This window comes from Chlamydotis macqueenii, chromosome 4, assembly GCF_036417535.1.
Source record: "Chlamydotis macqueenii isolate bChlMac1 chromosome 4, bChlMac1.mat, whole genome shotgun sequence".
NCBI lineage: Eukaryota > Metazoa > Chordata > Aves > Otidiformes > Otididae > Chlamydotis > Chlamydotis macqueenii.
Window position 1 is genome coordinate 49,488,207 of NC_141559.1, and position 26,517 is coordinate 49,514,723.

At 38.2% G+C, this 26,517-nt stretch overlaps 1 protein-coding gene across 4 annotated transcripts in view; it reads right to left on the reverse strand.

The window, feature by feature from the left end:
* The window catches only part of SORBS2 (sorbin and SH3 domain containing 2), a 163,275-nt gene that overhangs the window by 96,121 nt on the left and 40,637 nt on the right, over positions 1-26,517 (reverse strand). The window contains exon 1 of one of the 4 annotated variants that reach the window (XM_086746249.1): positions 11,250-11,371. The exons of the other annotated variants lie outside the window; for them this stretch is intronic. Within the exon in view, the coding sequence (XP_086602375.1) occupies positions 11,250-11,275 (26 nt within the window). The 5' untranslated portion in view covers positions 11,276-11,371. Of the gene's footprint in view, positions 1-11,249; positions 11,372-26,517 lie in introns of those variants that run through there. 4 annotated transcript variants of the gene reach the window in all.

Genomic DNA, 26,517 nt, shown 5'->3' on the forward strand with positions numbered 1-26,517 from the left:
TCCAATATTTGGAGGCTGCTCTGTACTAATATCAATAAACATTGATTCATTCCATTTCAATTGTTGCCTTCATCTGTTACTTTTTCATTTTAGATGATAAATTCTTGGGAAAGGAGACTAATTTAGATCTGTCTCTGTGTGCCTTATAGAGTAATACGATGCTGGTCCTTGATTAGAGGTCCTTAAGGCAGAGGTCCTTAATAAGGCAGAGCAAAAAATACTATAGCAAACATTGTTAAGTTAGGAGATTTCAAAAGATCAGCTAAACCAAGACATTGTTTAACAATATATGAGTTTATTTATTTATTTATCACTTATAATATTTATTTATTTATTTATTGTTTAACAGTATCTGGAACATGAGTTCCAAATATTTGCAATGGCCCTCAAGAAAATAACAAAACCCCCCAGTAAATTATAGACATATTTTTTAAAAAAAATGTTGGTCAAATACAAAGGAAATGTCTGAAGTTTCATTAACTATATCTGCTCACTCTTTTGATCACTGGATAAACAGAAGAGAAGACATTAACAAGTTGATAATAATGTCACTGCAAAATTCTACAACCACAGAACTGTGCCAATACTATTGAAATAAAATTTTGTTTTGAACAATTTTTTAAACTAGTATTTCCTCAAAAAATCCTATTACAGGTATTTAGATAAGAGTTCATCTAACCATCTAACCACGGTTTCTACTACAGAAATTGCTATCCATATAACTGTGTAACTGTTATATCTTAGAATTTATAAAGATTGTATTTCTGCTTGCAAGTAGCATTTATTTCTGTAAGAGCAAAATTTACAACTCCTACATTTAACTCCACTAATCAGAGTTTTCTTCAGGAATTACAGATAACACATTCTTATTGATGGGGTAAAACACTAAGTCATTTGGTAAATATGTTACTAATCATGCTACTTCACTACCCCTTCCTCAGTTCATGCTTTTATACACACCTATCTGAACATATTACTCCAACGTCCATGTGACTTCACTCTTTTTATTTTTACTGCTCTTAAATGAGAAAGAAATTACTCAATGCATTGGTTCAGCATTCCAGACAGCGAAGGTCAGAGACAAGATAATCCTTTATCAACAGAAGATTGGCTCTTCTCAGTTCTGACTCCACAATAACACTAGGGTGAATAACAAATAATTCTCTGAGCCATATCATGTATTCATAACAACCCCAAGAACATTTAAATGGAATTCTCATTCAGCTCAAAGAGGACACAATTGCACTGACCACACACATTCTGCAAAATTAAAAGACCTGTCTCTAAGGAATACTTCTAAATCTTTTTTTTGAATCTAGCATAACCCTCAGTATCTCCTAGTGAGAAACTGTGCTCAGGGAAAACACATGCAAGAAGTGCCTGTACATGTAGATGCATACTCACATGCCTGTATCTTTTACCTGCAATTTACACATACACGTAACTTGCAACAAAATATAATTAAAGAATTTTATATTTAAATATAAATAAAGAATCTGTAACATAAAACCTTTGATTGCTTTAAAAAAACCGAACAATGAATTTGCCTGTGTACAGAAGGAATGATGTTCCTCCTGTAAGGATCTATGCCATGTTTGACTGTTATCCAGCATGCAGCCTTGAACCCCATTTATAACTTAGTTTTCCTCAAGATTTGACTTAAACATTGATCACTGTAACAGCTATGCAGGTCAAACAAGTTAACTTTGGGTTAGAAAGCCACTGTATCCTCACTGAAGTGATAGAAGTGACAGACAGACTGCAGATGAAGATTTCAGTAACTTTAGGTAACTGAATTGAAGATACTTTGGGTCCAACTGGTCAGAATATTTCGATCATTAATAGCGCTGATCGAACTCCCCCTTCATCACAATTGTGTGCTTAGCACTTCTGCAGATCAGAGGTTTGTGCCAGGCACGCAGCCAACATGGAACAACGTGAGGAATCACCTGAGAGGCGGCTGGGCATCTGCACAGTGCTGTCGAGTGTGGCTATGCCGTGCAACACAAGCTGACTGCCAGCCAGGCACAGGTGGGAGCTTTCCGTGCTCTTCCACAATAATCCACAATAACACCCACTACCACGGGAAGGAAGCGGCAGGGGCACAAACCAGGATAAGTCCTACTTCATTCCCTACTACCATGCAAACTGTGTCAGCAAATGGAAGAAGGATCCTGAAGAGTCTACAACTGACTCCATTCCTTACCCAAACCTAATCCTGCATCCCACGAGGAGATCCAGCTTGTGCTCTGGATGAGGCTACAGATTAGCAGAAAAAAGCAGCCATACAGCTATGGAAATAACTGCATCCACACAGAGGAAACAAACTGAAGCAGCAGAGGTAGCTTTAACTCTAGTATTTCCTATCTGCAGCCTTCTCTCTCCTGTCACCTTCTAGATTTTCTTTCCTTCTGAAAGAAAGGGGAAATACTGCAGCCTCATGATCTGTCACGACAGGGACATCTGAATCACTGTTTTAAAGTTAGTGGTTAAACCTCTGCCTTTTTCAGCTAACGAAGTCAGGCAGCCACAGTAAGCTTTCAGCTCAGCCCCAGATTCCTTCCTGACCAGTCTTACCTTTGTCTGTTTACCTCACTTAAATCTCAGTTTTCCTGCCACTGCCCGCCAAACCAAACTCCCCCTTCTCCTGTCAGAAGCAATTTGTCACAGTCTACTGCTCTTATTCCCTCAGTTTTCAAGCCAGGCAGCCTTTTCCTCTTCAAAGATTGTTCTATAGTGCATCTGAAAGAATAGTAAACACCATCACCTTATTTTCAGCTTGCCCTAGCATTCATTGCAGTAACAATTACATGAGTAGTTCCACTCATTCCCTATAGGAACCCCGGCACTTAGAAGCATTCAAGTACTCAATTCGGATTTTCTGTTCACGTGCAATGGAAATGGATCTTCAGATACTCTGCTTTTGACAAATCTCTACTGAGCATCCGCAAACAAGTTTTTCAGAGGCACATCATTTTTGTAATGGGAGGTAAAAGTCACATTACTAACAATGCTGTGTTAAAGTTTACGATTGCATTCCACACATCAAGTCCTAACCTTACTAAACTACAGGTGACCAGAGTTTTTAACGTGAACAAAACAATTACATTGCAGAATCGTGGCCTCTAGTTTTTGACAAGAAACTTGAAACAGGATCTTAAAACAGTAGATGACAAATAATCTCATTAAAAATAGGTACCATCAGTCCATGCCAGTTAGTTTATAGAGTTTAATAATGCAGTTCTAAACAAAATACTTGAATATTTTGAAGTTTTAAGACGAAGTTTGTTTCATTAGTATTACGGTACCTTGCTGGTTTTGCTTTCTAAGCTGCCTAGTGAAATTTTGCCAAGGGTACGTCCCCAGGAGTGCTGACGCCAATAGGAATCCTCAGTAGACTGGGTGGGTTTAGTACTGGTCCCATATGAAACGTTACTTTGAGGTTATCACATTAGTTTAAATGTACCTACAGCAGCCGCAGTTCCAAAGCCGCCACAAGTTCTATTCAGGTCTCATTTTTCTGCATTGCAAGCATCACTCAACTAATTCATGGAGTGCTAGCCCATGAGATGGTATCTGTTTCATGAAAATGTGTAGATCAGTTACATGCCTTGCTGTAATACCAGCTATTCAACCTCATCAAGTGCAGTGTGAATAACAAAAAGAGGATAGATAACACAACGGAGCATCAAGGAATATTTTCCTTCATGAACTACCCCTCAGTTTACTTAATACAATTACTAAAACTATGTCCTAAGCTTAATCTGGTGTATGTAATATTTTAATTCTATTTTTACAGCATTAGACTTTTTAATTCATTAAAAAAAAAATTAGCAACAGTAAGTGCCATTCCCTTAGCAGATGTACGCAGTTCCCACACACTTAATTGCAGTTTTATAACTACAGTCACCTACCATACAGTGCACTGCAGTGTGTCATTTTAAAAGCCGCTGTTCCTTGCTCATTAAATTCCTCTACTATGCAGAGCACAACCGATTTTAACCGTATGCCAACCCACGCTCACGTGACAAGGAGACAGGCTTCAACTTCAGCACATGTAACCCACATGAATGTGTACAAGCTAACATAGCGGTGCACTGATTTTCTTTAGGAATGTTCAGAAAAAGAAACTATCATTAAGGTAAATTACATTCCCTGATTTTAGTTAATACACTGGTTGTTAAGTGGCATAACGAGTTGCAGTAATTTTTCCTCTGAAGAGCTATTTTAAAAAGCTTGAAAAATGGAAATTTAACTGTGAACAAATCTCACTATCAACAAACCAGACTGAGAAAGATGGGCAAGATTGTTACCTTTCTGCTGCTTTCACCCTCAACTGTATGAAAACCAGAAATTTTAAACAGGATTCAGACCTTCCCTCTACTGATCAGTGATAGGAACAGTGCTTGCTTCAATACCGTCATGGGCAGCCTGTCACCTCGGCCTTTCAGCTTAGCCATACGAAAAACCATGGGGTTTTTGTCAGGAAGAAGTGTCGGGGTGCACCGGCAGCTCTCGGCTTGCACAGCCAGCTCTCCGCAGTGCTTATGAGCACTCGTAAGTTACAAAGGCTCTCAAGCTGAAGCAGCAGCCCAGTGACCCTCACAATGGAGTACAGCCTTTTTAGTTTCCTTTCCCAGATTTTTCTGCAGACAGAAGAGTAATGCCATGAAGATCTGCAGAAGTAATTGGTAAATTTTTCAATTATCTTGCAAATGGCAGTCCTATATAGGAGACTAGTACATTTTTAAACATCTCTTAAAAATCACGGGGCTATAGGCATGAAAATATGGTAAGTGTTGACCTCAGCAATGAGTTCTATTGCTTTTTTATGATTTTTATATTTAATAGTCTGGTTTCTAGCAACATTATGTAAAACTTTGTTATTTCATAATCACTCAATTCCAAAAATACATTTTTGAACTCTGTTTGCATTTTAAAATGCATAAATATTCACATGAAACGGTAAGACAAACCTGTATGGCAGATGGGATAGAGAAATAAGCTGCTTCTTTCTTAAAAGACTGAATCAATCATTCAACGTTTAAAGGACCAACATTAAATCAGATTTAAGGAATTTAGATTCACTTAAGTTATTGACATTTCACTTAAACTTTCTGAAGGACAGGGGACAGGGTTTAAAACCTCACTGCACTTATTTTTAAAAATACTTCTTTTTCGTCCAGTAAAGAAATTATGCTAATTAGTCTTGAAGTTTCCTGAAGTCATGAAGTGGCTATCTGTGAAAAGCTGTCAAATTAATAAAGTTAATGAGCTGAAAACACAATCGCTTCTTCATTCCTTACAGCAGTTGCTGGTAGTGCTTACTAAACACAGAATACGAGAATCCAGAAGCCTAAAAAAAAAGGAATTGTTAAAATATAAAATGCAATTTTAGTATCTCCACAAATCTGTCACCTTACACTTGGTCCCAGTTGATGTACATACTTAATCTGAATATCAGTAACATTTGAGGCAGTAAGATGTTCTTTCCCACATCTAAATAAAATGGAATCAGAGCACTTCCAATAAAAAAAAAAAAATCAGCCAATTCTAAAAGTCCATGCATAAGCAAAGCATAGTATGTAAAAATTGATTTACCTTTGAAAGGAAACTTTGCCCAAAGTAGATTGATGAAATGAACTGATCTACTTCTTAAGAAACTAACAACTTTAGAGAATAAATGATTTGTATTTTCACTCATGCACGTCTAGTTGTTTCTTCCTATTCTACATTCTTGCTGAAATTCTCTACTTCCCTTCCTTCAGTGCCTTAATCCTTTTCATACCAGTTTTTATCAATGCCTCTAACCCCACTCTGTCTTGCTTTTCTGACACTTTATCCTCATTTCTGAAGACTGATCTCAGATAATTTTTTTTTCTTTCCACTTGCTCTAAGTACCATCAATGGCATGAGTTCAGCAGTTCCTAAAAAAAAAAGTCCTTTCATCTCAAACCTACACCTGTGAATATTTGTCTACTTTCTGGTATTTCAGCTACATTTTCATCTCATTCTGCCCTGCCCCTTGGAAGGTTCCCTCTCTTACTCAAAATCCCTTTCTTAAGCATCACTTCTGTTTCTAAAGAATGGATGCTTCTTGTTTGTAAGACTATTGCTAATAAACACTATGTGTATCTCTTGACGAGGTCAGAATTACTACTAAAAATATATTTTGTAGAAAAATGTTGTTTTATAGAAAAATTATTATTTAAAATAGTAGCAATTGTGGAAAATGTTTTTGCACCTGAGTTGCAAAATTGTTGAGAGGTCTTGTTTTGACTTTTTTTCAAAATGTTTATGTTTGATATTTAGGCTAGTTTAAGTTTTATTTAGAAATAAGTTAGTTTAAAGTATATTGTCACAGAAAAGCAACTCAAACTGTGTTCGAAAAAGTTATCTTACTCTGGTCTTTACATTCACAGAAATTTGACACTGACATTCAGGTTTTGTTTTGCTTAGGAAGTCAGGAAGACTTCCTGAAATTTCAAAACAACTCCTGTAAAGCAAGGTTATGATCTCCCATGCAACTCCACTCAGCTCTGTAGCTTTGCCCTATGATTCACTTCAGTTTAAATACTGATACAGCAACAGTACCTAGCCTTCAAGCATCTTTTCATGTGTAGCATTAGTTACTTTGAAGAAACCACAAGGCAAACACCAGCTCTAAGTAGTGTTAAGTTTTGATGTTCCTCATACTCACTTCTGCTCTATATCTCTGACTTATAATAATTTCTACCTCCTTGAAACCAGCTACTTCAAATTGTTATTTATGTTCATATTTCATTTTTTAAACATTTTGTACGCTGCTTCCACCTGTGGCGTATTGCTTTGAATTTGGTATTTTTTTTTGTTACAGCACAGTAATCTAATTTAACTCATTAGTTGTTTGGGTAAGGGACATCTGCTTTCCATGCATTTTCACACTAATTTGTAAGTGTCTGCACATCGTTTATCAGTGTAGTTATTTCATTATTTCTCACTAAAGAGACAGGTGTGCTCACTACTTCACAGAATAATGCAAAACTGGCTGTCTCAACACAACCATTACAATGAAAGACAGTACAACAGATAACTCATTCTTGCCTGAAAATTTTATATCACATGGTAAGCCAATGCTAATACCACAAAACAGTGAGTATTTTGAAAATCAACGCTTTCACTCTCAACTAAAGAGGAAAAAATAGAAGAATATATGCATTCTTAGTTTGCTTTGACTATCACCCATTAGTCAGATTGTAAAGGCAAACAACACTGCTTCATAAAATTCTTACCGTGGTCTGAAGCCGTGGTATTTTAAAACAATTATTCCATCTTATTAAAGACATTAGAATATACATCAGATAAAAAGAATAATACTACCATGTTTTTTTTTGCAATTGTTTAAAAACTTATTGTGGTGGTAAAGTATATTGTATAACCAAATAAATGTTGTCAAACTTCTGTGTTACAGACAAATACTTTGTGAACTGAATAGGACCACAGATCCATAAAAATATGAAAAGTGGGTAAAAACTGAACAGATAGTAATGATTTGTTCCAAATACACATAAACTATAAGTAAGGACATATTTGAAAATCAGCAGCTATTAAAAAAGACTGTCCAGATGCAAAACCTGCTGTAAGAAGCTCTTAAGCTACTGGTAATTGGAAGTGCAGGGGAAATACTGGTGAAAGGATCACTGCAACCCCGTCTTACACATACCTGAAACATTTGCTCCTAGACAAAGTTACAGACACGCTACGTGATTAGATGGAATTGATCCAAAGCACCAGCATTCTAGTTTTGCATACATTGATGCTTGTTTGGAGTTAAGTCCTACACCTTCCTTATAATGAAAAGTACAGAAAAGTTTGCATTCCCATTTCACCCTTCAGCATTCTGGATGGAAGCAAGCTGTGGCACTGCAGCAATGGCAGATGATGGATTTGTTTTTACACTTTTATTGAGAGTGGGGGAAGAGGTGACTGTGGAAATCATATTAAGTTCTCAAGTCTCTCTCAATGTTTTCCTTTGTCTTTTAATTTTAAACTTCTTTGATCCTAGGTGAAATACAGCTGCAGGACAGATCCCCTCAATAGATTAAAGAATTGATTCACGCAGCTTCAGCAAAAGGATCATGCATATTGAATACAAATATTGCCCTTGAAAAGATGCAGCAGAGAACCTGAGAAATGTAGGGTGCTCTCCTTTTCAATAAGCAAATGAAGGCAACAACAGCCAAAACCAGCTCAAACCATTATCATAGGATAATGGGAAGCAGGCATTCCCAAGAATGATCACTTCATAAAATGCTCTCAAGTGATCAGGTTAGCGCACTTTACATTCTGAGCTTTCAGAAAGTGAACCAGTTAGTCAATTAAAAAAAAAAAAGGCACAAAATCAAGTTTTACATAAATTATTTCAGTGAAAACAGTCTGTATGTAAACAAACCCTTCCCCTTCCCATTGCTAGCGTTTATTTAGCACCAGTTCAAGATGTCTGGATTTGTTATTCATTCTCCCAGTAAGAAAGCCTGCAATTCTCAAACAAAAGTCACATTCAAGAACACTCCATCACTAGACACGGTAGTAGATGTGGTTACACCTTTTGTGGAGGCCTAAGGAAAGCGATAAGCTTGCCATGCTCTAGTGCACGACTGCTCTGTACTATCTTCAGCTGAGTGACATCAGCATAAACAAAAAGTAGAGTGGAAGATACGGCCTTACAAATATATCAGCAGTGAATTATTAACTAGGGCTATGCCATCCAAAAAACCACTGAATTTTTATGAACAGCACAAACTAGCAAATACTTCTGAATATTAAGTGGACCAGAACTGCAGGTTTCAAGAATGAGTATGTGCTCCCTTTGTGCCCTTGGTACTCCTATTGCATATTGATATCCTGCCGTCTCCCATAGCCTCAGTACTGGTTGGCAAATACAATTCATCCTTCTGCTCCATACAGCATCTTTAGAGACTGGATGAGTTGCTTCAGTTCAGTAGATTTTAGAAGTATTGTTACCAGGTGAAGCTATGACCTAGTTAATGAGCAAGAAAGACAAAAACGTGCACTTCAGTCATATCCTCCATCACAAGTAAGTGGCTGTAAAAGATAGCTATTATGTACCCCATTTCTAGTGAATATCAGGCAAATCTCTTCCAAATACCTGAACTTGGAAAAAAGCTGCCCATGCATGCACAAAACCTCTTCATTTCCATGAACAAGTAGAACTAAATGCTGCATGTTAGGTTCCTCCAAGGAGAAACCTTGCACTTAGTGTAAGCACACAGCACCAAGTTCTCTACCATTCTGCTAAAAACCGAAACTGCGCTTAAACTTGATGGTCTCAAAGTTTTGCACAAGCGTAGCATATCAGCCTCATTTAAATGGTACCAATCAAAGCTTAAATGAATTGACAGGAAAAAGTCAGTGATAAGCATTAATAAATGCCTATTTGGATAATACTAGCAACGAGAGAGAGTCCTATCCCAAACTAAAATGAACCATTTTCTTTAACCCTCTTATACATTTCTTTGTCCTCTAGTCACAGCTCTATCTTCTAGTCTTAGAAACAGTGAAGAATGCAAATACTTCCTGCTATTTCCTCAGCTGTTATATGCCAGTGCAGTTCAACTGAGGTCAGTGGTGACCCTTTATTCTAGTTTAGAATTCAACTCTTAGTCGTTACACATATATTAAAAAATGTTTCAGACAAAAAAGCCCTGTGTAAATATACACTATATGCCACAGAATTTCTTTCACCACTTATGACACCAAGCATAATACAGGCTTTCTCATTTTTTAATTTAAGCCTTAAGAGACTATAGAAACACAAACTACTCCTACACATTCGTAAGTCACCTATGAGTACCCACTGAACTAGTGGTTACACTTCATGTTCTTGCGTAAATCACAATTTGTAGTGGCCTGCCAACTGTAATGGAGAACGCTATGTATAGTTGTATTACCACATAGCAAATGCAAGATGACAGAACAACTATTATCATATGACAGTTCTACCTTTTTGTGTATAGAAAGCAGATAGAGGATGTACGTGCAATATTTTGAATGCTGCTGTATTAGGACTGGCTTGTAGAAGCATCACGAAGCAGATGCAAGCTGTTCACTGGCTCTAAAATAATGTTTGGGTTTTGTCATTCATAATTTTGGTTTGTGATAAATATACTTATAACAAGGCACCAGCACTCGTCTTAAATTCTTATACACAGAGCATGCTCAACAATTTAATACAAGTTCTATATCATTTTTTATGCAAGTCTCCAAAGTATCACTTTATGAAATTCAAGTGACCTGTGTCAAAAATGCTGCAACTATCAACCACTGTCAGAAAGCAACTGTCATCTTTTTTTCCTCATGCATCAATTAAGTTTTTAGTATAGTTTACAAGAGCAAAATACATTGCACATATCAATGACTATCAAATCCATGCAAACTTCTTATGCTGGTTTAAGCTTTTCCCATTACAGAAGTACTATTTCCGTACCACCAAGTATATCTGATGGCTTCCCGGCTTCACAACATGAACACAGCCTGATTCAGAGGCAAACATTTTTGTTTGTGCTATCTCAAAGCAACAAAACCTATCACTCCTTTTCCTCCACTAAGTATATAATTCCACAATTAAGGAGTCATATTCTGAAAGATCAAACAATGCAGTTTTTATTGGAATGCAGTGAGCACAGTTGTAAAAGTAGGGACTGACACAGATAAGCAAGGCTCCTGCATTGCTGTGCTCCATCAACTTCCGTGCTCTGAAAACCTAACCATAGCAGCTTATTTTAAGAACTTCACATGAACTTCTATATCTACAAATTCAATCTTTTTAAGAGCTAACTATTATCAGCATATCTATAAATCTGAATCTGGTCTTGAGGTCTTCACTGGTGAAAACATTATTTTACTGAAGTAACCACGATTGATCTTGTCACCTGTTACACAAGCATCATCACAGAGGCAAGTAAAAAGCACTTTATTTTTTTTTCCTCCAAGCCTTGTTTCAAGACATAGGAGAATGAAGAAGCCCCCCCACCCCACCTTAGTGTGATCTCAGTCTCTTATCTGTGAGAATTTTTGTGCTATATATGAGCTGATAAGCTATTTAAGAAAGCTGCAAAATCAAAAAGCCTCATAACAGCTACCAAGCCAGAGCACTCTAAGAAACTTGAGATGTAGAGAGTCACAAAAAAAGCAGTCCTACCTTCACCAAAACAATATTTCTGAGATTTTTCTTATAAAAACTTACGCACCACAGGACTTCGAGTTTGCAATTCATCCCCACAGTGGCGAGAATGTTATCAAACCACTTGCTGCTTTCTCCAAGAATGAGAATAGGTGAATATAAAGGTGAATATAAACCTAAATTATAGTTCCCTGCCACACTCCAACGCCACTCCAACGTTAACTATGTTTAGCAAGTATTTAATTTCACAGAGTTTTGCGTGTATGACTCATACACTAAGAGGATGAGCATTAACACGGATAAGTCGCGCTGTTGTTTTCAGCCACTACCGTTTGGCTGCTGCAGAACGCTTTGCAAGCCGCCGTCCACATGCAGAGCAGACTTCCTTGAAGTGCGACAGCAGGAAACAAATCTGGGTGTAGCTGACAGGCACTCATTGTTTTGAGCTTCCACTGGACACAGAATTAGCGAGTCGTTCAGAGGTCAAAGCCCTCACAGAGTTGCACTAGCCGAGCACTGCTACTCTATCACACGTTTAATTCCTCTTTGCAGCTCATGTCGCTGTTTCTGAGCAGACAAACATGGGAGTGTTTAACACCAGAGAAGGCAGGCAGTGGTTTTATAAGATTCATTTACTCTGCCTTGCTTTTGATGAGATTTTTGTAAAAGGCATTTGAGAGGAGCCTGGAAAATTCTTCCCCGGGGAAAAAAGGGGTAATTTTAAGACTTGAACTAACTCACAGTAGCCACAAGGGACAATGTGGAGCACATGCTAATAAACCGTTCACTGTATTAATTTAGACTGCTAAGGCTTCCTTTAAACAAGTCATCTATAAAGGATCTCAGAGTAAATTAGCCATATGGTTTTAGGTACTGGACGGCACCTCAGGGTAGGGGGACCCCTTTCGCAACATCAGAACAAAGAATAAATATGAACTCTGGCAAAGTATCACTCAGTTAAATATATGAAACAAAATATTCTGCAAGGGAGCAAAAAAAAATGCTTGCCAGAAATTCTGTATTGAACATTCTGGATTTTTATGTACTTTTGGCACAAAAAGACAGGTTACCACTCTTACAGGTTTGGCTCTTTATTAAAAAATAAACATTCTTTGAAACAAAGTGCAGCTGGTTTTTTTTTTATGGGCCATTAGGCACCTTGGCAATAGTACCAAACAAATTCAAGTTCATGGAGGTCACTAGAGTTGGGAAGTGGCTGTTACAGTGGAGGGACCCCCAAACGCTGGAGGAACAGGCTCATAGGAACCTTGTGAAATTCAGCAAACACAAATTCCCGCACCAGGGATAGAATAACTCCATGTAGCATGTACAGCCTGGGGAACAGCTCTGCACAATTGGATTCAGGAACCATGGTGGACATCAAGCTGAATGTAAGTTGGATGTATAGCTTTAGAGTAACAAGGGCTACCTGCATATGGGCTACGCTAGCGAGAGCATTACAAGCAGGCCAAGGGAAGTGGTGATTTCCCTCACATCATGTCCTAGTGAGGTGACTCCATCTAATTTTGACCACCCCAGTACTAGATGGATACTGAAGAACTGGAGTGAGTCCAGCAGAGCCAGGACTAACAGGCTCAGGGCACGGAGCACAGAACACATGCAGAAAGGCTGACGGAGCTGTGGATGTCCAGCCCGAAAGAGGGATCCAACTGCTGTCTTCAACCACTTAAAGAAGAGCTAGAGAGAATAGAAGAGCTGTATTTCTTCCCGAAAAGGCCAGTGAAAGGACAAGGTGCAACAGACATGTTGCAACACAGAGGATTATGAATCTTGCGCTTTTAAAAGTGAGCTTCATAAGAGTAGTCAAGCACCAGAATGGGCCCAGCCACGCAGTCTCCATCCTTATAGACAGTCACAGCTGAGCCACACAGTCTTGTGCAACCTAGCTTCAGGATTAACCATGCTTTATTCAGGAGATTGGACTACATGATCTCCAGAGGCACCATATGACCTCATTTATTCTGTGATTGATGTTATTCTCTTCCTGGTTCTAGTGAAATACGCTACTACTGTTGAGTGTTTCACCTTTTATTTATTTAAAATATGGAGTCCAAACAGAATTTAATCTTATTAAATACACAAAAGGACACCCATTGAAGTACAATAGTGAAATATTTTTACTGTTGTTCTTACCTCAATTTTAGATGTGTGATTATAAGAATACCATCAAGTACCCTTGCTTTAAGTGTATAGGTCAGTTTACAATTATACTTCAGCTCTCTTCACAGAAGAAAACCTTTTGAAAAAAATTTTGATTTCACCAACTACTAAGTGAACTTAACTGACATCTTCCAAGAAGTCTTTTGAAATCATGGCTTTTGGGGAGGTCAGACAATGAGACATACCAGCAAAAGCTGCAAGTTTGGCCTGCAGCCACAATTTAACTCCTCCGCGCATTCTGTCTTTGTGCTTTGGAAGTACAGGTGAGCAGCCTGTCTGAACTGAAGAAGGTCCAGAGCTTCAGGTTTGAATAGCATTGCCCCACACGTCAAGGGAAACACTGCAGCGTTAAAAACAAGAGTGGCTCTTTGGCTTTGTATTAAAAAGAATGCAGGAGAGGAGGAAGTGGCATAAAATGACCTTGATGATCTCACCAAGAAAATGGAAGTCCGAAATAAACGACCTTGGAAAGAAGAATGGGTTTAGCCATACCCTAGAGTCCCAAACAACTGCACTGCATACTATTAGTGGAATAAGAGTGAACATTGCAGAGATAAGGGAGAATTGCATTTTCTCAATCTCAGCTTTAGAATATAACTTCCAAGTTTCATCTACAGGAAACTGTACTGGGATCTGTTTATAGTGTGTTGACAAAATGTTAATATGCACAAGCTCATTTTTGGCACAAGTTTAAGTCTACTGTACGTAAGATGGTGATTTTTTTTTTCTTAGAGTTGCTTTTGCATTAGCCAACAAAAGTTCCTACAGAGATGTCCATGAAATATCATGAAGCAAAAGAATCAAAACCTGTAATTACAAACTATCTTTTTGATAAATGATTACTGGCCTCTGCCACCATATCCAAATCTACTTGGACCAATCTGAGCATTACAGGAGTTTTAGTATTCCAGCCTTTCTTAAAAAAGGCCATACAGATGCATCCAGTCAGAGTAAATTCAGAAAGATTCCCATTCTCCCCTATAAAGGTACATAAATACATCAACCACGCTTACAAACTGGCAAATAGCTTTCGAGACTCGTGTTCAACAGCTACAGCTAATTTATTACCTGCCAAAGCTACCACATCTTGCAAACAGCTCACAGTGCAAGTAGTCACACAGAAAGGCAAATGGTCGAGGATATAACAACTGTCCTAGCAAGCTTCTCACTTTGCACTTTCACTGGGTATTGGTGATGAAAGGAGTTTGGTTGATTTTTGACAGTGATTGTTTTTGCTATTTATTAATATAAGTAGCAAAACAACCCCCCAAAAAACCAAACCACTCAGAAACTGGTAGCTGAAAACAGATGCAAGGCTTCAGTCAAGGCAAAACATGACTAAAACACAGGCCTGAAGTTTTCTTCTTCATTTCAGTAAACACATCTAAAGCACTTATTATTTATCAAGCTAATTTTGTCCAGCTTTTTAAAAGACCATTAACCCTGTTTTTAATGGCAAAAAAGTCACTTTTTTTTTTTTAATCTGCTAAAACAACTCCTCAGTTAAGGGAAGATTAAACACATCAGAAGTTATTGCATACATTTGAAAGCTGCAGAGACAGAAATAAGTAGTTTAACTATTTTTCTTTTTTCTCAGTATAAGTGTGAAATGCTTTAACTCACAGTTCCTCTACCCACCAGTTTGCTCATCGATGTCTGACCTAATCTGTTTTCTTTCATGGGATCTATTTGCTGCCATATGTTCAGCCTTTATATTTGCCTTCTTCTCTTGTAACTATGGCTATCTTTTTCCTAAAGGAGAGAAAATTTAACATCCAAAAGCCCTCCCAAATCTTCCTGATATCTCTATTTTTACACCTATATCTAGCTTTCTAAAAACTGGTGGAAGAGCCAACTACTGCAAGGAACTACCTTCCAAGATTTAAAAATGATACTTACCTATATTAATTTGCTTCTTGTGACTTAAGCGTTACTCAAGTACCTTGCTAGGATTTTCAAAAGCTCATGAACATTGACATAAATGGCAGCTAGTAGGATAGGCACCTTTTGAATATCCCAGTGTGGCTATCTGCATCTTTAGCTAATTAAATATCTTAAACTGTAGTCCCTGTGCATTAACAGCACTTCAGAATAAACCTTCGTGAAACCTCAAATATACCACTGTGTTTATTAACTAACGAGATGTATGTCTGTCATATTGCAATGCAAAATATGAAATAGTTAGTATATACCAAACATCCAGTTCTACCAGGATCAGAAAACATGTCATAAAACTATAAGCAAAGAACCTCTGTGTTGAATTTTTCACAATTCCACAATCACTGCCAGCATGATTAGTTCTACTACCCAGGAAAGAAAACCTTTTTTCTATTTTCAGTCTTTTTACATCTAGATCTCAGCACCTAATTAAAAACAAGAAAAAATGTAGGCAGGCTTTACAGAAAGGCCTTGTGCTATGCAATTATCTTTTTAATGGAAAATTTTCAGCAGGGATCCCTTGTCCTTGGACCAGTCCTGTGAGTACTACAAATGCCTACTAATACCATGCGTGTCTAATTAGATGACTGTGAGTCCTATTCAGAAACATCCCCAGCCCGCATATGTGCAAATCACTTTTTGTATGTAAACAATTGTTTCATGAGATTCATTAAACCCTTTCATTAAAATCTTTTCATCCTGCATGTACTAAGAGGAAATGTTCAGGTCATACTCGAGGAAGGTGTATCAGAAAGCCCGGGTCCCACACAATTTTAAAAGTATACAAAAGAAAAAGCAAGCAAGCATGTTTTGAATTTTTACTTTCTTATGAAAGAAGAAATTAAGTCTATGCAGAGGAAGGCCACAAGGCACCAGAAGCAAGATTAGTACCCATGCTAAGATATGTACGCTTATTATTTTATAATCTGCTTTCCTTCCCAGAGTAAATACCAAATCACAGAAAAAGTATTAAATTCCAAGTACCACAGAAACTTTACAGCGTCACCTGACTGTCTCAAATAATGGAATAATTCACAACTCTCGCAGCAATTTCCAGACTTTTTCGTTTCATGGCCTACAATCGCTTCACTAGACATTTTCCGTAAGCAAGCATTGGCCAAGCAACGCAATGCTTTCCGACACGCTGGCCAAAGAGAGGTGAGCCGAAGGGAAAGGCAGCAAGGCGCTGCTCCTGCCTTCTCCACAGCCCGCACGGCTGGGCCGCACAGTAGATTATCTCCTTTCAAAGGCAAGGCACCCTCAGCTAATCTTAGTGCTCTGGCTCCAGTCATCTTCACTGAAAATCCACCCCGCCCTAATAGGATCGGTAGGCAAAGAGGGAACTTGAGAGCCGGATGATAGAAAAGCCTGAAGCAAGTTTCCTTTGCTGTCTTAAGACAGATGAGGCTGTTACACATCTTCTAAGCTGTATCTGAAGGATGCAAAGGTCCCAGAATAACCTTTCATTTCCCCAGGTTCTCAGATGAGGACACTAGCTTCAAGGCTTTGTACTAATACTGTATCATGCGGCTATGTTACATTACACTGCCACACCACCACAGTACTAAGGCTGCATCTGTTCTGCAGAAGCAGTAACAGAGTACTGTCTCCGCACCCTCTGTTAGGCATCTTGCGATCCCACTGTGGCTGCCTATTGTTCAGGAATAATAAGTGGAATTCACACACAGAATAAAGCAGCCAAGGCTGAGCTTTGCTCCCGAAGTGGTAAATAGAACCAGCAGCCTAAGAACTCCCTACTTATCACTTTTAGCCTGATTAAAAAAGCTTAGAGTGAAATAAGAATAATTGTTCCATATGACACAAGTTTTCTGACATGAGACAATCTGCAAGAAGTTGAGAAATTAAGAAAATCAAGGCAAACTACTGCCTGCAGATAATTTTTTTTTCTGTTAACAACAGTGTTGATGTATTATTCCCTGTTACAGACATTGCTATGGATGGATGCTGTGCATACTGTGGAGGAATTAAGTTTTCTGATTCAAATATCTGAAGCTGTAACACTGGCTAATACCAGACCTGTGGTAGGTTTCCACTCTTAGCTTTCTCATTTAAAATTACTAGGGCTCCGATTCAAAGTCCTTAATACAGGCTCATAAAATCCATGGTCTTCTGTGAGATTTAAGCACGTGCTTTTCAGTAGAAGGATGGGCTTATTCCTAAGCTAAAAGTAAGCACACACTGTAGAAATCTGCTAGATTTAGGCCTAAGGAAAACACATCTTATTAAACAGATTTCCAGCACTGATTTTGCATATTAGAAAGCTGACATTTTCTTCTTGTACACAGTTAACTGAGCACAGTTAGCTTATCTTAAAAGCAGCCTAAACAATTTTTTGGCTACTGCAGAACTGGAAAAGCAGCTTTAACTCTGCAGTTTTGCAGTGGAGCAAGTTCAGGGATATTTTTATACTTTCTGCTTTGTCAAGCATTTTATATACACTATTTCTTTCCTTTAATTCATTCCAAAAATGTCCACTCCAAATATTTTTTCCATATCTAGCCACAAGATGTTGTTTCTTTTCTAAGAATAAACAATATTTCAGTTTACAGAAATGTCAGTCAAACTCCTTGACGTGAACATATCTTTATATAGTAGAAGCATCCAAAGCCTTCTTGTCTGGTATGTGGTTACAAACGGGCAGCCCTATTAGGTGGGAACCTATAAAGTCAGATTTCCCTACATACCTGATTGGTCATACAGAAATTTCCAGTGGAAATCTCAAGATGATTTTTCCGTTGCTTCTTTTATCTTTTTTTCCTGGTTGCATTAAATGAGAACTCATTTGTATCTTTGACCCATACTATACTGAATATGGTTGCTTACGCAAAAGAATCCTGTTGATAGCATAGTAAATTTGCATTTTCAGCTGGAGCCAGACAATTCAGCCATCATAGTATTAGAAGTTGTAGCATCACATGAGGTGAGGGGAAGGAGCTTGCAAATTAGCTGTCAAGTTGAATAAAAAGAATAATAATTCAAGAAGATGGCAGTTACCATTTGATACTACATTATTGATCATGCCTTATGGTAAAGATTAAATTATGTTAATATTGAAAAACTGTTTGCATCTATTGCAAAATAGAAGTAATTCAAAAGCCTAAACCAAGCCTAATGCACCTCTGAATTCAGAAGGGTGCAACATTCTTCCTCTCAGAGTAATAAAAATGTTATGCATTAAAATGTTAGTAATTTATTTTAATGCTATTAAATATTTGGCACATGAAACAGCTGAATAAACGGTTTCCACATCATGCATATCATGGGCCATTTATGTGCTTTTAGCTATTCTTTGCTGATAAACTACTACTAGTAGTTTTAGAAATGAAGCATTTAACATACAAAAGAAAATAAAGGAATATAGTAATAAATACTATGTAGGCTCTTTTATAAGTATATTTTTGCCCAAAGGCTCTCAAACACAAACACTTTTGCTACTGGTTTGCATGGGTCTGCCTCACTTCCATCTTTATGAAGTACATTAAAGGGTTGTATTTATGGTAATAGGAAAAGAAGACAGCAAATGTAGATGAGGGTGCCTGGCTCATTTGAAGAGCTGTCAAAAAAATAATTTTCTTCAGACCCTCTCTCCACCTTATTTCACAAACAAAGAATCTGCAATACCAAGAAACTCACAACATGAATGACAGGGTGACAAAACCTCAGAGCTGAACAGGGATGGCTTGCTAAGATTTAATATCCTCTGCCTTTGAAAAATTCCAAATGCCACATTTTGTTGAGATATTCACTTTTATCCAGTCTCTCAATTTGTCCTTCCTATCTTACATATAGGAATTGCTCATTACACATTTAAATGGTATGCTCTAAAGACAGTTAACTGTATGCTGACTGCTTTTTCAAATAAAAAAAAATGTTAGCAGTATGCATTTTATGAGATGAGCAAGCATCCTGATGGCTGCCAGAACAGACGTCACCCTCCCCCCTTTACCTGCTGCAATGGGTTAAGTAACAATTCTTATAAAATATAGATGATGGAAAACTCAAGCCCTTGAGAGAATAAGATGATGGCATCATGTGCAGCACATAGTATTTGTGGGAACAATGCACATAAACACAGCTCATTCTGTATATTTAGTATTTTTTGTATCTCATACAAGTATTTATCTGCTCAAAGAAGAGAAAAAAAAAGGATTGTTAATTATAAAAAAGGAAAACAAATACTTATATATAAAGTTAAGAACTGGACAATTTCTTGTGTGTTAGTTTCTAAAACTATGTAGGAGGTGTGGCTTGAGCTTTTATCTATTTCTTTTGGTACTGCTTTCTATAACTGACCAGTGTCATGAATATCAGGTGTGCCTGCAAAAGAAACCAAGGTGGGGAAAAAAACACCGACCACTGAAAAACTGTTGCTGATTAAAATCAAATTCAGGACACAATAGCCAACAAGTGTAAACAGAGAAATATTTGACTGAACTTTTACTAATAGTAACAGAGGTACAGTGCTGTCTGTTAATGGGAAGAGCAAGCACAAGTAAATTCTCTTAAACAAGAGATATATGTGGGAGTGCCAACACCTGCTATCCAGTTTCTTGCAGAATTCCCAGAGAAGCCAAGCACATAAGTAAAGAAACCACAGAACTGGGACACAATCTTTAGACTGGGATTCCAAGTCACCTGAAGAACCAAGACATAGGATAATGGTACTGCTGAGTTTAGTCTATCCAGCTCTCCAAGTGTATGTCTGTAACTTCCAATTGCCATGTCACAGAAACCTCAGGCTGGCTTCCCTCCAAACTCCCAGGTTTCCAAAGCATGCTACAGCACAAAAGATAATTTAATCCTAAGAGTAGCAGTGCTCCAACATTTTACTCAAGCACATCTTAGCAGCTCAGGTATGGTGCCATGTCAGCATGTTGTCTGTTCGAGAACTAGGACACTTCCGCACTGCTTGTTCAGTATCCGAATCCTCTTTCCATACACCCTTTTCTTTCGTAGGCCCTTAAGGAATTCCAGAAATTTCACACTCACTGGCTTATCTAGCTTCCCTATAGAATAAAGCAGAGGCTGGATTTCAATACTGAAGTCAATTACGGCAGCCGCGACTTGGACCCTGGATCTTCAGCATTTTGGAAGCAGTTTAGCCTATGTCATACAGGGAAGAGTGTCTGTACCTTAAACAGTCAGAGAAGCCTAAGAGGAAAAGCATGCAAATGTGTCACAGATAAACTGTAGAGCTCTTTTTTCTCTTAATTTACATTTTTCGTTAAGGCTAAAGATGAAGATCTTCAATGTCTAGCCAAATTCTTTACTAAGACTGCAGAGTCAAAGGCAAAGTTAGGAGTTTGGACAAGTGTTTTCAAAACAAACAAAATGTGCAGCTCACCCATCTTCTTGCACTGCTTGACTTTTTGAAGTCAGGGAAAATGATGTATCTCCCTACACATAGCAGAAACACCAAAATGTGTGGGAATGTAAACAAATTCTATTGGACGATTCCATGGATTCATAACAGTGAGATTTCATCTTAGGGTTTTGAATTTGGACTCCTTAAAAAGTAAAAACAAAACTAGTTTGTGTTTAACAACTATATGCAATATTCAGTGTTGTTAACTATATGACTACACCAGCTACATGCACCCCGCAACTGTAAGTATATAAAACATTTATAAACATTTTCTGAGGGAAACGTACATATAAGCAGTATAACAAATCTATACACAGCACACCAACATCAGACTTGCCTGGAAGATCAGGACCATGGTCATGATTTACCTATTATAATGTGTGTGGTATTTTTACTCAGAAGACAAAGCCACACGTGGCATAGCATTGAAGAAAACAAACTAAAACTCTACAAATGCCTTAGGGAAATCTCTGGATACAACTATGAACTCTAATTGACGTTTTAACACTTTTACAGCACAGAAGGAGTTAACATGTCACATATCTCCCAGACCAGGGACAACACACAATCACTAACACTTGATGGCTCCCACTCAGGTGAGAGCAATCAAATCTCCTGGGATGGTTAAGCTCAGGGTTAAGCTGGTGAAAAACGTCAAAGTAATAGGTCATCTAGTGAACTGGCGAAAAGAATAACTGAGAATTGCTTTCAGTTGCTTTTTTAGAGAAAACATCTCAGGAAGAGGAGGAGGAGTTAAAAGTTTGCTAAAAAGTGAAAGAAATCACAAATTGGAAAAGCCATATTGTTACAAAAGGGGGATGCCAGACATCAGGCCTTATCCAAGACTGGGCAAAGAGATGATGAAGAGGCCAGGCCTGTAGACCTTTTGGCCAGATTTGTATATTCTTCAGCTAGCTCTGCACCCTGTTGAGACCAGGAAACATTTAAGAGCATATATAACATCACAGAATGGGATATAAGTACAGTAGTATAGTAAGAGCCTTGGTAGAGCTCTGCTGCTGCAGCACTCTCTGGGAAAATAACAGAAGTCCTCACACGCTCAACAGTTATCCCTGAGAGGTCCTCAAATGCATCTGGTTGGGCAAAAGAGTTAAAGCCAACATCTGCCAAGAAAAAGCACAGACCTAAAGCTTCCACCCAGAAGGCAGTGAGGACTAACACACTTAAAACAGGAACAAAACCCACAAACATCGCCTATTAATGTAAAAAACTCCAAGATCTCCACTAACAGCACAGCTAAGGTCAAAATACACATTCAGTTCTGAAAATGGAGACAAGAAACACATGGAGAAGGATTTAAGGATTTTTTTTTGACTGATCTACTAGTTTGAAAAGGAAATTAAGAATTAAAATAATTGACACAAACTGATGGGAGGCATGTAAATGGAGGAAAGATTTTTTAAAAGTCTATTGCCTTTACCTTCTTGACCTATATAACTTTTGAGTGCTAAGAATTTAAAGTTAATTCAGCCACAAACTGTACTGTGGTGTGAAGAAGTTTGTTTAAAATGACATATTTCCATCATAATTGATGTATTATTGTAGGAGATTGTCGTGGCAATCCCAAGCACAAATACAGGCTGGGCGGAGAATGGATTGAGAGCAGCCCTGAGGAGAAGGACTTGGGAGTGCTGGTGGATGAGAAGCTCAACATGAGCAGGCAATGCGCTCTTGCAGCCCAGAAGGCCAACCGCATCCTGGGCTGCATCAAGAGGAGCGTGGCCAGCAAGTTGAGGGAGGTGATTCTCCCCCTCTACTCTGCCCTGGTGAAACCCCACCTGGAGTACTGTGTCCAGTTCTGGAGCCCCCAACACAAGAAGGACATGGACCAGTTGGAGAAGGTCCAGAGGAGGGCCACGAAGATGATAAGAGGGCTGGAGCACTTCTCCTATGAGGACAGGCTGAGAGAGTTGGGGCTGTTCAGCCTGGAGAAGAGGAGGCTCCAGGGAGACCTGACAGTGGTCTTCCAGTACCTCAAGGGGGCCTACAAGAAAGATGGGGAGAGGCTGTTCAGCAGGGCCTGTTGTGACAGGACAAGGGGTAATGGTTTTAAACTAGAGGGAGGTAGATTTAGATTAGATATTAGGAATAAATGTTTTACACTGAGGGTTGTAGAACACTGGAACAGGTTGCCCAGAGAGGTGGTGGATGCCCCGTCCCTGGAAACATTCAAGGCCAGGCTGGATGAGGCTCTGAGCAACCTGATCTAGTCGGGCATGTCCCTTCTCCTTGCAGGGGGGTTGGACTAGATGAGCTTTGAAGGTCCCTTCCAACTCTAACCATTCTATGATTCTATGATTATGCTGTCATTCCAGGAACAGAGGCATACTTAAAAAGATAAATATATTCTGTTTCAAAACTATCCATATGATTTGCACAAGCATCTCAGAACTGAACTTGTAAAAAGTGTTTCAAAGTTTTAAAGTTCTACCATGTTAGCAATTTCACATAAAAAACAGAAATGAAAAGTTAATGCACTATTCCAGAGTTGTTCCCATTGTTTATTGTAAGTTATGAACAAAACTACAACAGAGGCCTCAATTTTTAACATCAAAGTTGCTCTTTTCCCCCAAATTTAAAGTAACCTCGTTTGAGATGACCACAAAGTTATTCCACAAAGGTAAAAGGCATTTCAATGAACTGCAGCATGCCAGAATCAAGTTTTACTAGAATAGCTAGCATATATTGTATCTATTCCATTAATCACTTGAAAGGATTGTCTGATCATCTCAGTTGATACATAACTTGCCAACAAAGGGAATTTTGTACAGTAGCAAATGGAAATGTACACTTTACTTGGATGTTTTAAGAGTGATAAGTCACTTTACTCTTCAGCTTTTATTTCTCTCTGTGTTTGGGAACATGATGTCTCTCTGACTACACAGGATTACAAACTGTAGTCATTTCCTATCGACTAGTTCATTGTGCAGCTCAAAGCATGTCAAGGGCATATTTTTATGCCAAGCCATAGCTATAGCCCCGAAGGCAGCATGCAGTGCTTCATTAGCCTCACTGAATTTTACAGAATATTACCAATATCTAGTTGAAGAATCTGCTTTAAATCAATGCAGTATCTGAGATACTCTTTCTGGAATACACAAGAGCTGAGGAAAAAAAAAAAACCAAACATGATGGTTTGACCACGCTAAATATTTTGCCCAATAATTTCTTTCATAAGCAAAACACGTACCTTTCACAGGTTGTAAGAGCTGGGTATGATTTTGGGACAGCCTTGACCCAGCCCATAGATGAGTACACCATGGTACATTCAACAATGTGCCCTCACTGTTTTTCAGATGATTGTGTGTGTAAGTGATAAAATTTGCATATGCACAAAGAAAAGTATCATGTAAATTCCGTACTTGGGTAAACATGAGGACCAGCATGCCAGAAATTATGTATGCAATTAGTATCACATACATGAAATGGTGCGTATAATTATAGGCCACGTTTGAAAATGCATCCTATGTCTTCTGTACGCTCTGTCTGCTCACCAGGACCTCAAGTGCTGGTCTTTGCAGAACATTAAGCATGAGTGTCTTTATATTCACTGGTCCAGCTGTCATGGGTTTTGCCTTCCAGCTATCATTCTCAGATGCTCATCAGACATGCTTATTTCAATTTAGTCCACAGAGCGAGTGGTTCAGCTGCTGTCAGTGTGGAGTTTTTAAGCAGCAGCTGTTGGGCAGTGATGCTATTAAATCCATATTTCTAATGGAAAAGACATTCTTGCAGAAAAATATGATGTCTGCTTTCAGTTTTACAGAGGTCTTTATTCTCACATTTTTCTGGTCCTAAGGCTGCAATGTCAGAAACTTTAACACAGACTCTTCCCACATAGAAGAGAGAGAAGTACACAAATATGGAGAAGATAATTTCCTTTTAATTTTACACAGGCATATAGTATTTTTGACACTCTGTGCACTTCCAGTATGTTGTTTGGTTGGTTTTTTTTGTTTTTTTTTTTTAATGGTAAAAGTGTACTTATTACTATTATCTACTAAAGGGCACTTTCACAATAAGAACACACTCAGTGTTATTTACCTGTAAATAATTCTACTTAAAAGTACTTTTCGGACAGTATTTTGTATTTTTTTTTCCTTTTGGTAAACACATAATAGATTTTTCACTGAAATTCTCTTTAAAGGTCAATACAATTAAAGCTGACTTACAAGATGCCATAAAGTAAGTGTATAAGGTCTGTAACTAAGCTTCCCTCAGAATTACTGTCCTGAACAGCAATCATCCTGCTGATCACAGCAATCTCAAGCCTACTATAAGAAGAATAAGTTTCAATTGAAAGATTAATTAGAAATTAACTGTTTCCAAAACCATTGAGAGAACTGGAGGCCTCATAACCAAATGTTCACAAGACGGAATTAGGAAATTGGTAACAAACATAACTGACACAGAAAATCTCTTATGAGATTCACTTTGGTAAAGATGAAAGGGAAGGGAACCTGGTTGTGTACAGCACAAGGCAGCCAACAACTCCAATAGGAGTAACTTCCAGATGCACACACGAAATTCTAAGATTTGAGGTGTCTCCTAATAGGCCCTTTATTCCAAAACTGAAGATAGTACACAAGCCACAGGAAACTTCAGATTCCTATGCCTGTCTTGCCAGATCCAGAGTAGCCCAGTAAACACAATTCTTGCCATTACTAGTAAAAAGCTTTGCACTGACCTGTTTTGAATGAACCTAAAACACCGACAGACTAACAATAAATTCCTGTTTCTACATGCATATTCACTTTTTGGCTGTAAAAGTAAATCATGAGTATGACACCAGGAACCATGAAATATCTGCCTATGCTTGGAAGATGTGGCAAGCTTCTGAGTAACTGCTGTTTTGTATTACCCAAATACTATCCCCAAATATAATGAAAATTTCCACACACAAATGTCTACCACTACTACCAGCACTCATGCAGCTTCTGCATTTTTCTTAGTTTGTCTTCTAGACAAAGTCCCAAACTCTCTTAGCATCACTACTAAGTTAAAAAGCATGCATCTGCTGTATCTCAGGTAGAGTTTGCCAAGTAGAATAATATTTGTATAAAACTTAATAAAAACATTCCCATCCTGTGATAGCACACTTTTTGGAAATACCTCTCCTTCAACAGCCACAGAAAATTTCCCATGCTGATTTTTTCTTTAGCAATTACCTTATTTGACCAGGTTTAGTTCTGTGGAGGTCTTAATGTCACTAGCCTGGTGCATTCGGAGAAAGTTAACACAATTAACTGGAAAGCACTCAGGAATCAGACACAACAGGATGAAAAGCACTACACAAAACCTTGGATTGGGGTTTCTAGAGCATCTGGGAACACCTAGTTAACATAAAGAATCTTCAGTGACTGAACACTGCCAAGTACTTTTATTCTGGCTTGCTTGCAATCACCTTGTGCTAATATTATGCCTGTCCCTATGCTAAATCAGTTGCCAGATGCATGCGTCCGGGGGATCTGAATGCAAACAGCCAGGCTGCTGTCACAAACAGACCACACAAAGCATTTACCCAGTGAGAACAGGTCTAAGGATTTGTATGCATTGATCCATCCAGAGATAGCGCTTACATCACAGTGCCCTTATTAAATTTGAAAAATTGCAGTCTCTTCTCACTTGTTACTTAAATGCTGAACAGGGCTGCTGTTGGGATCACAAGTACTAACCAGTGCGGGTTGTTGACAAACATAGATGTTAGCCAGAGAAAATCTTAACAGCTAGCACTTCAGTGTCATTCATGTGCCTATCCTCTAGTTTTCAAACTCGTAACTTTACTAGCAGGGATGAAACTACCACATTA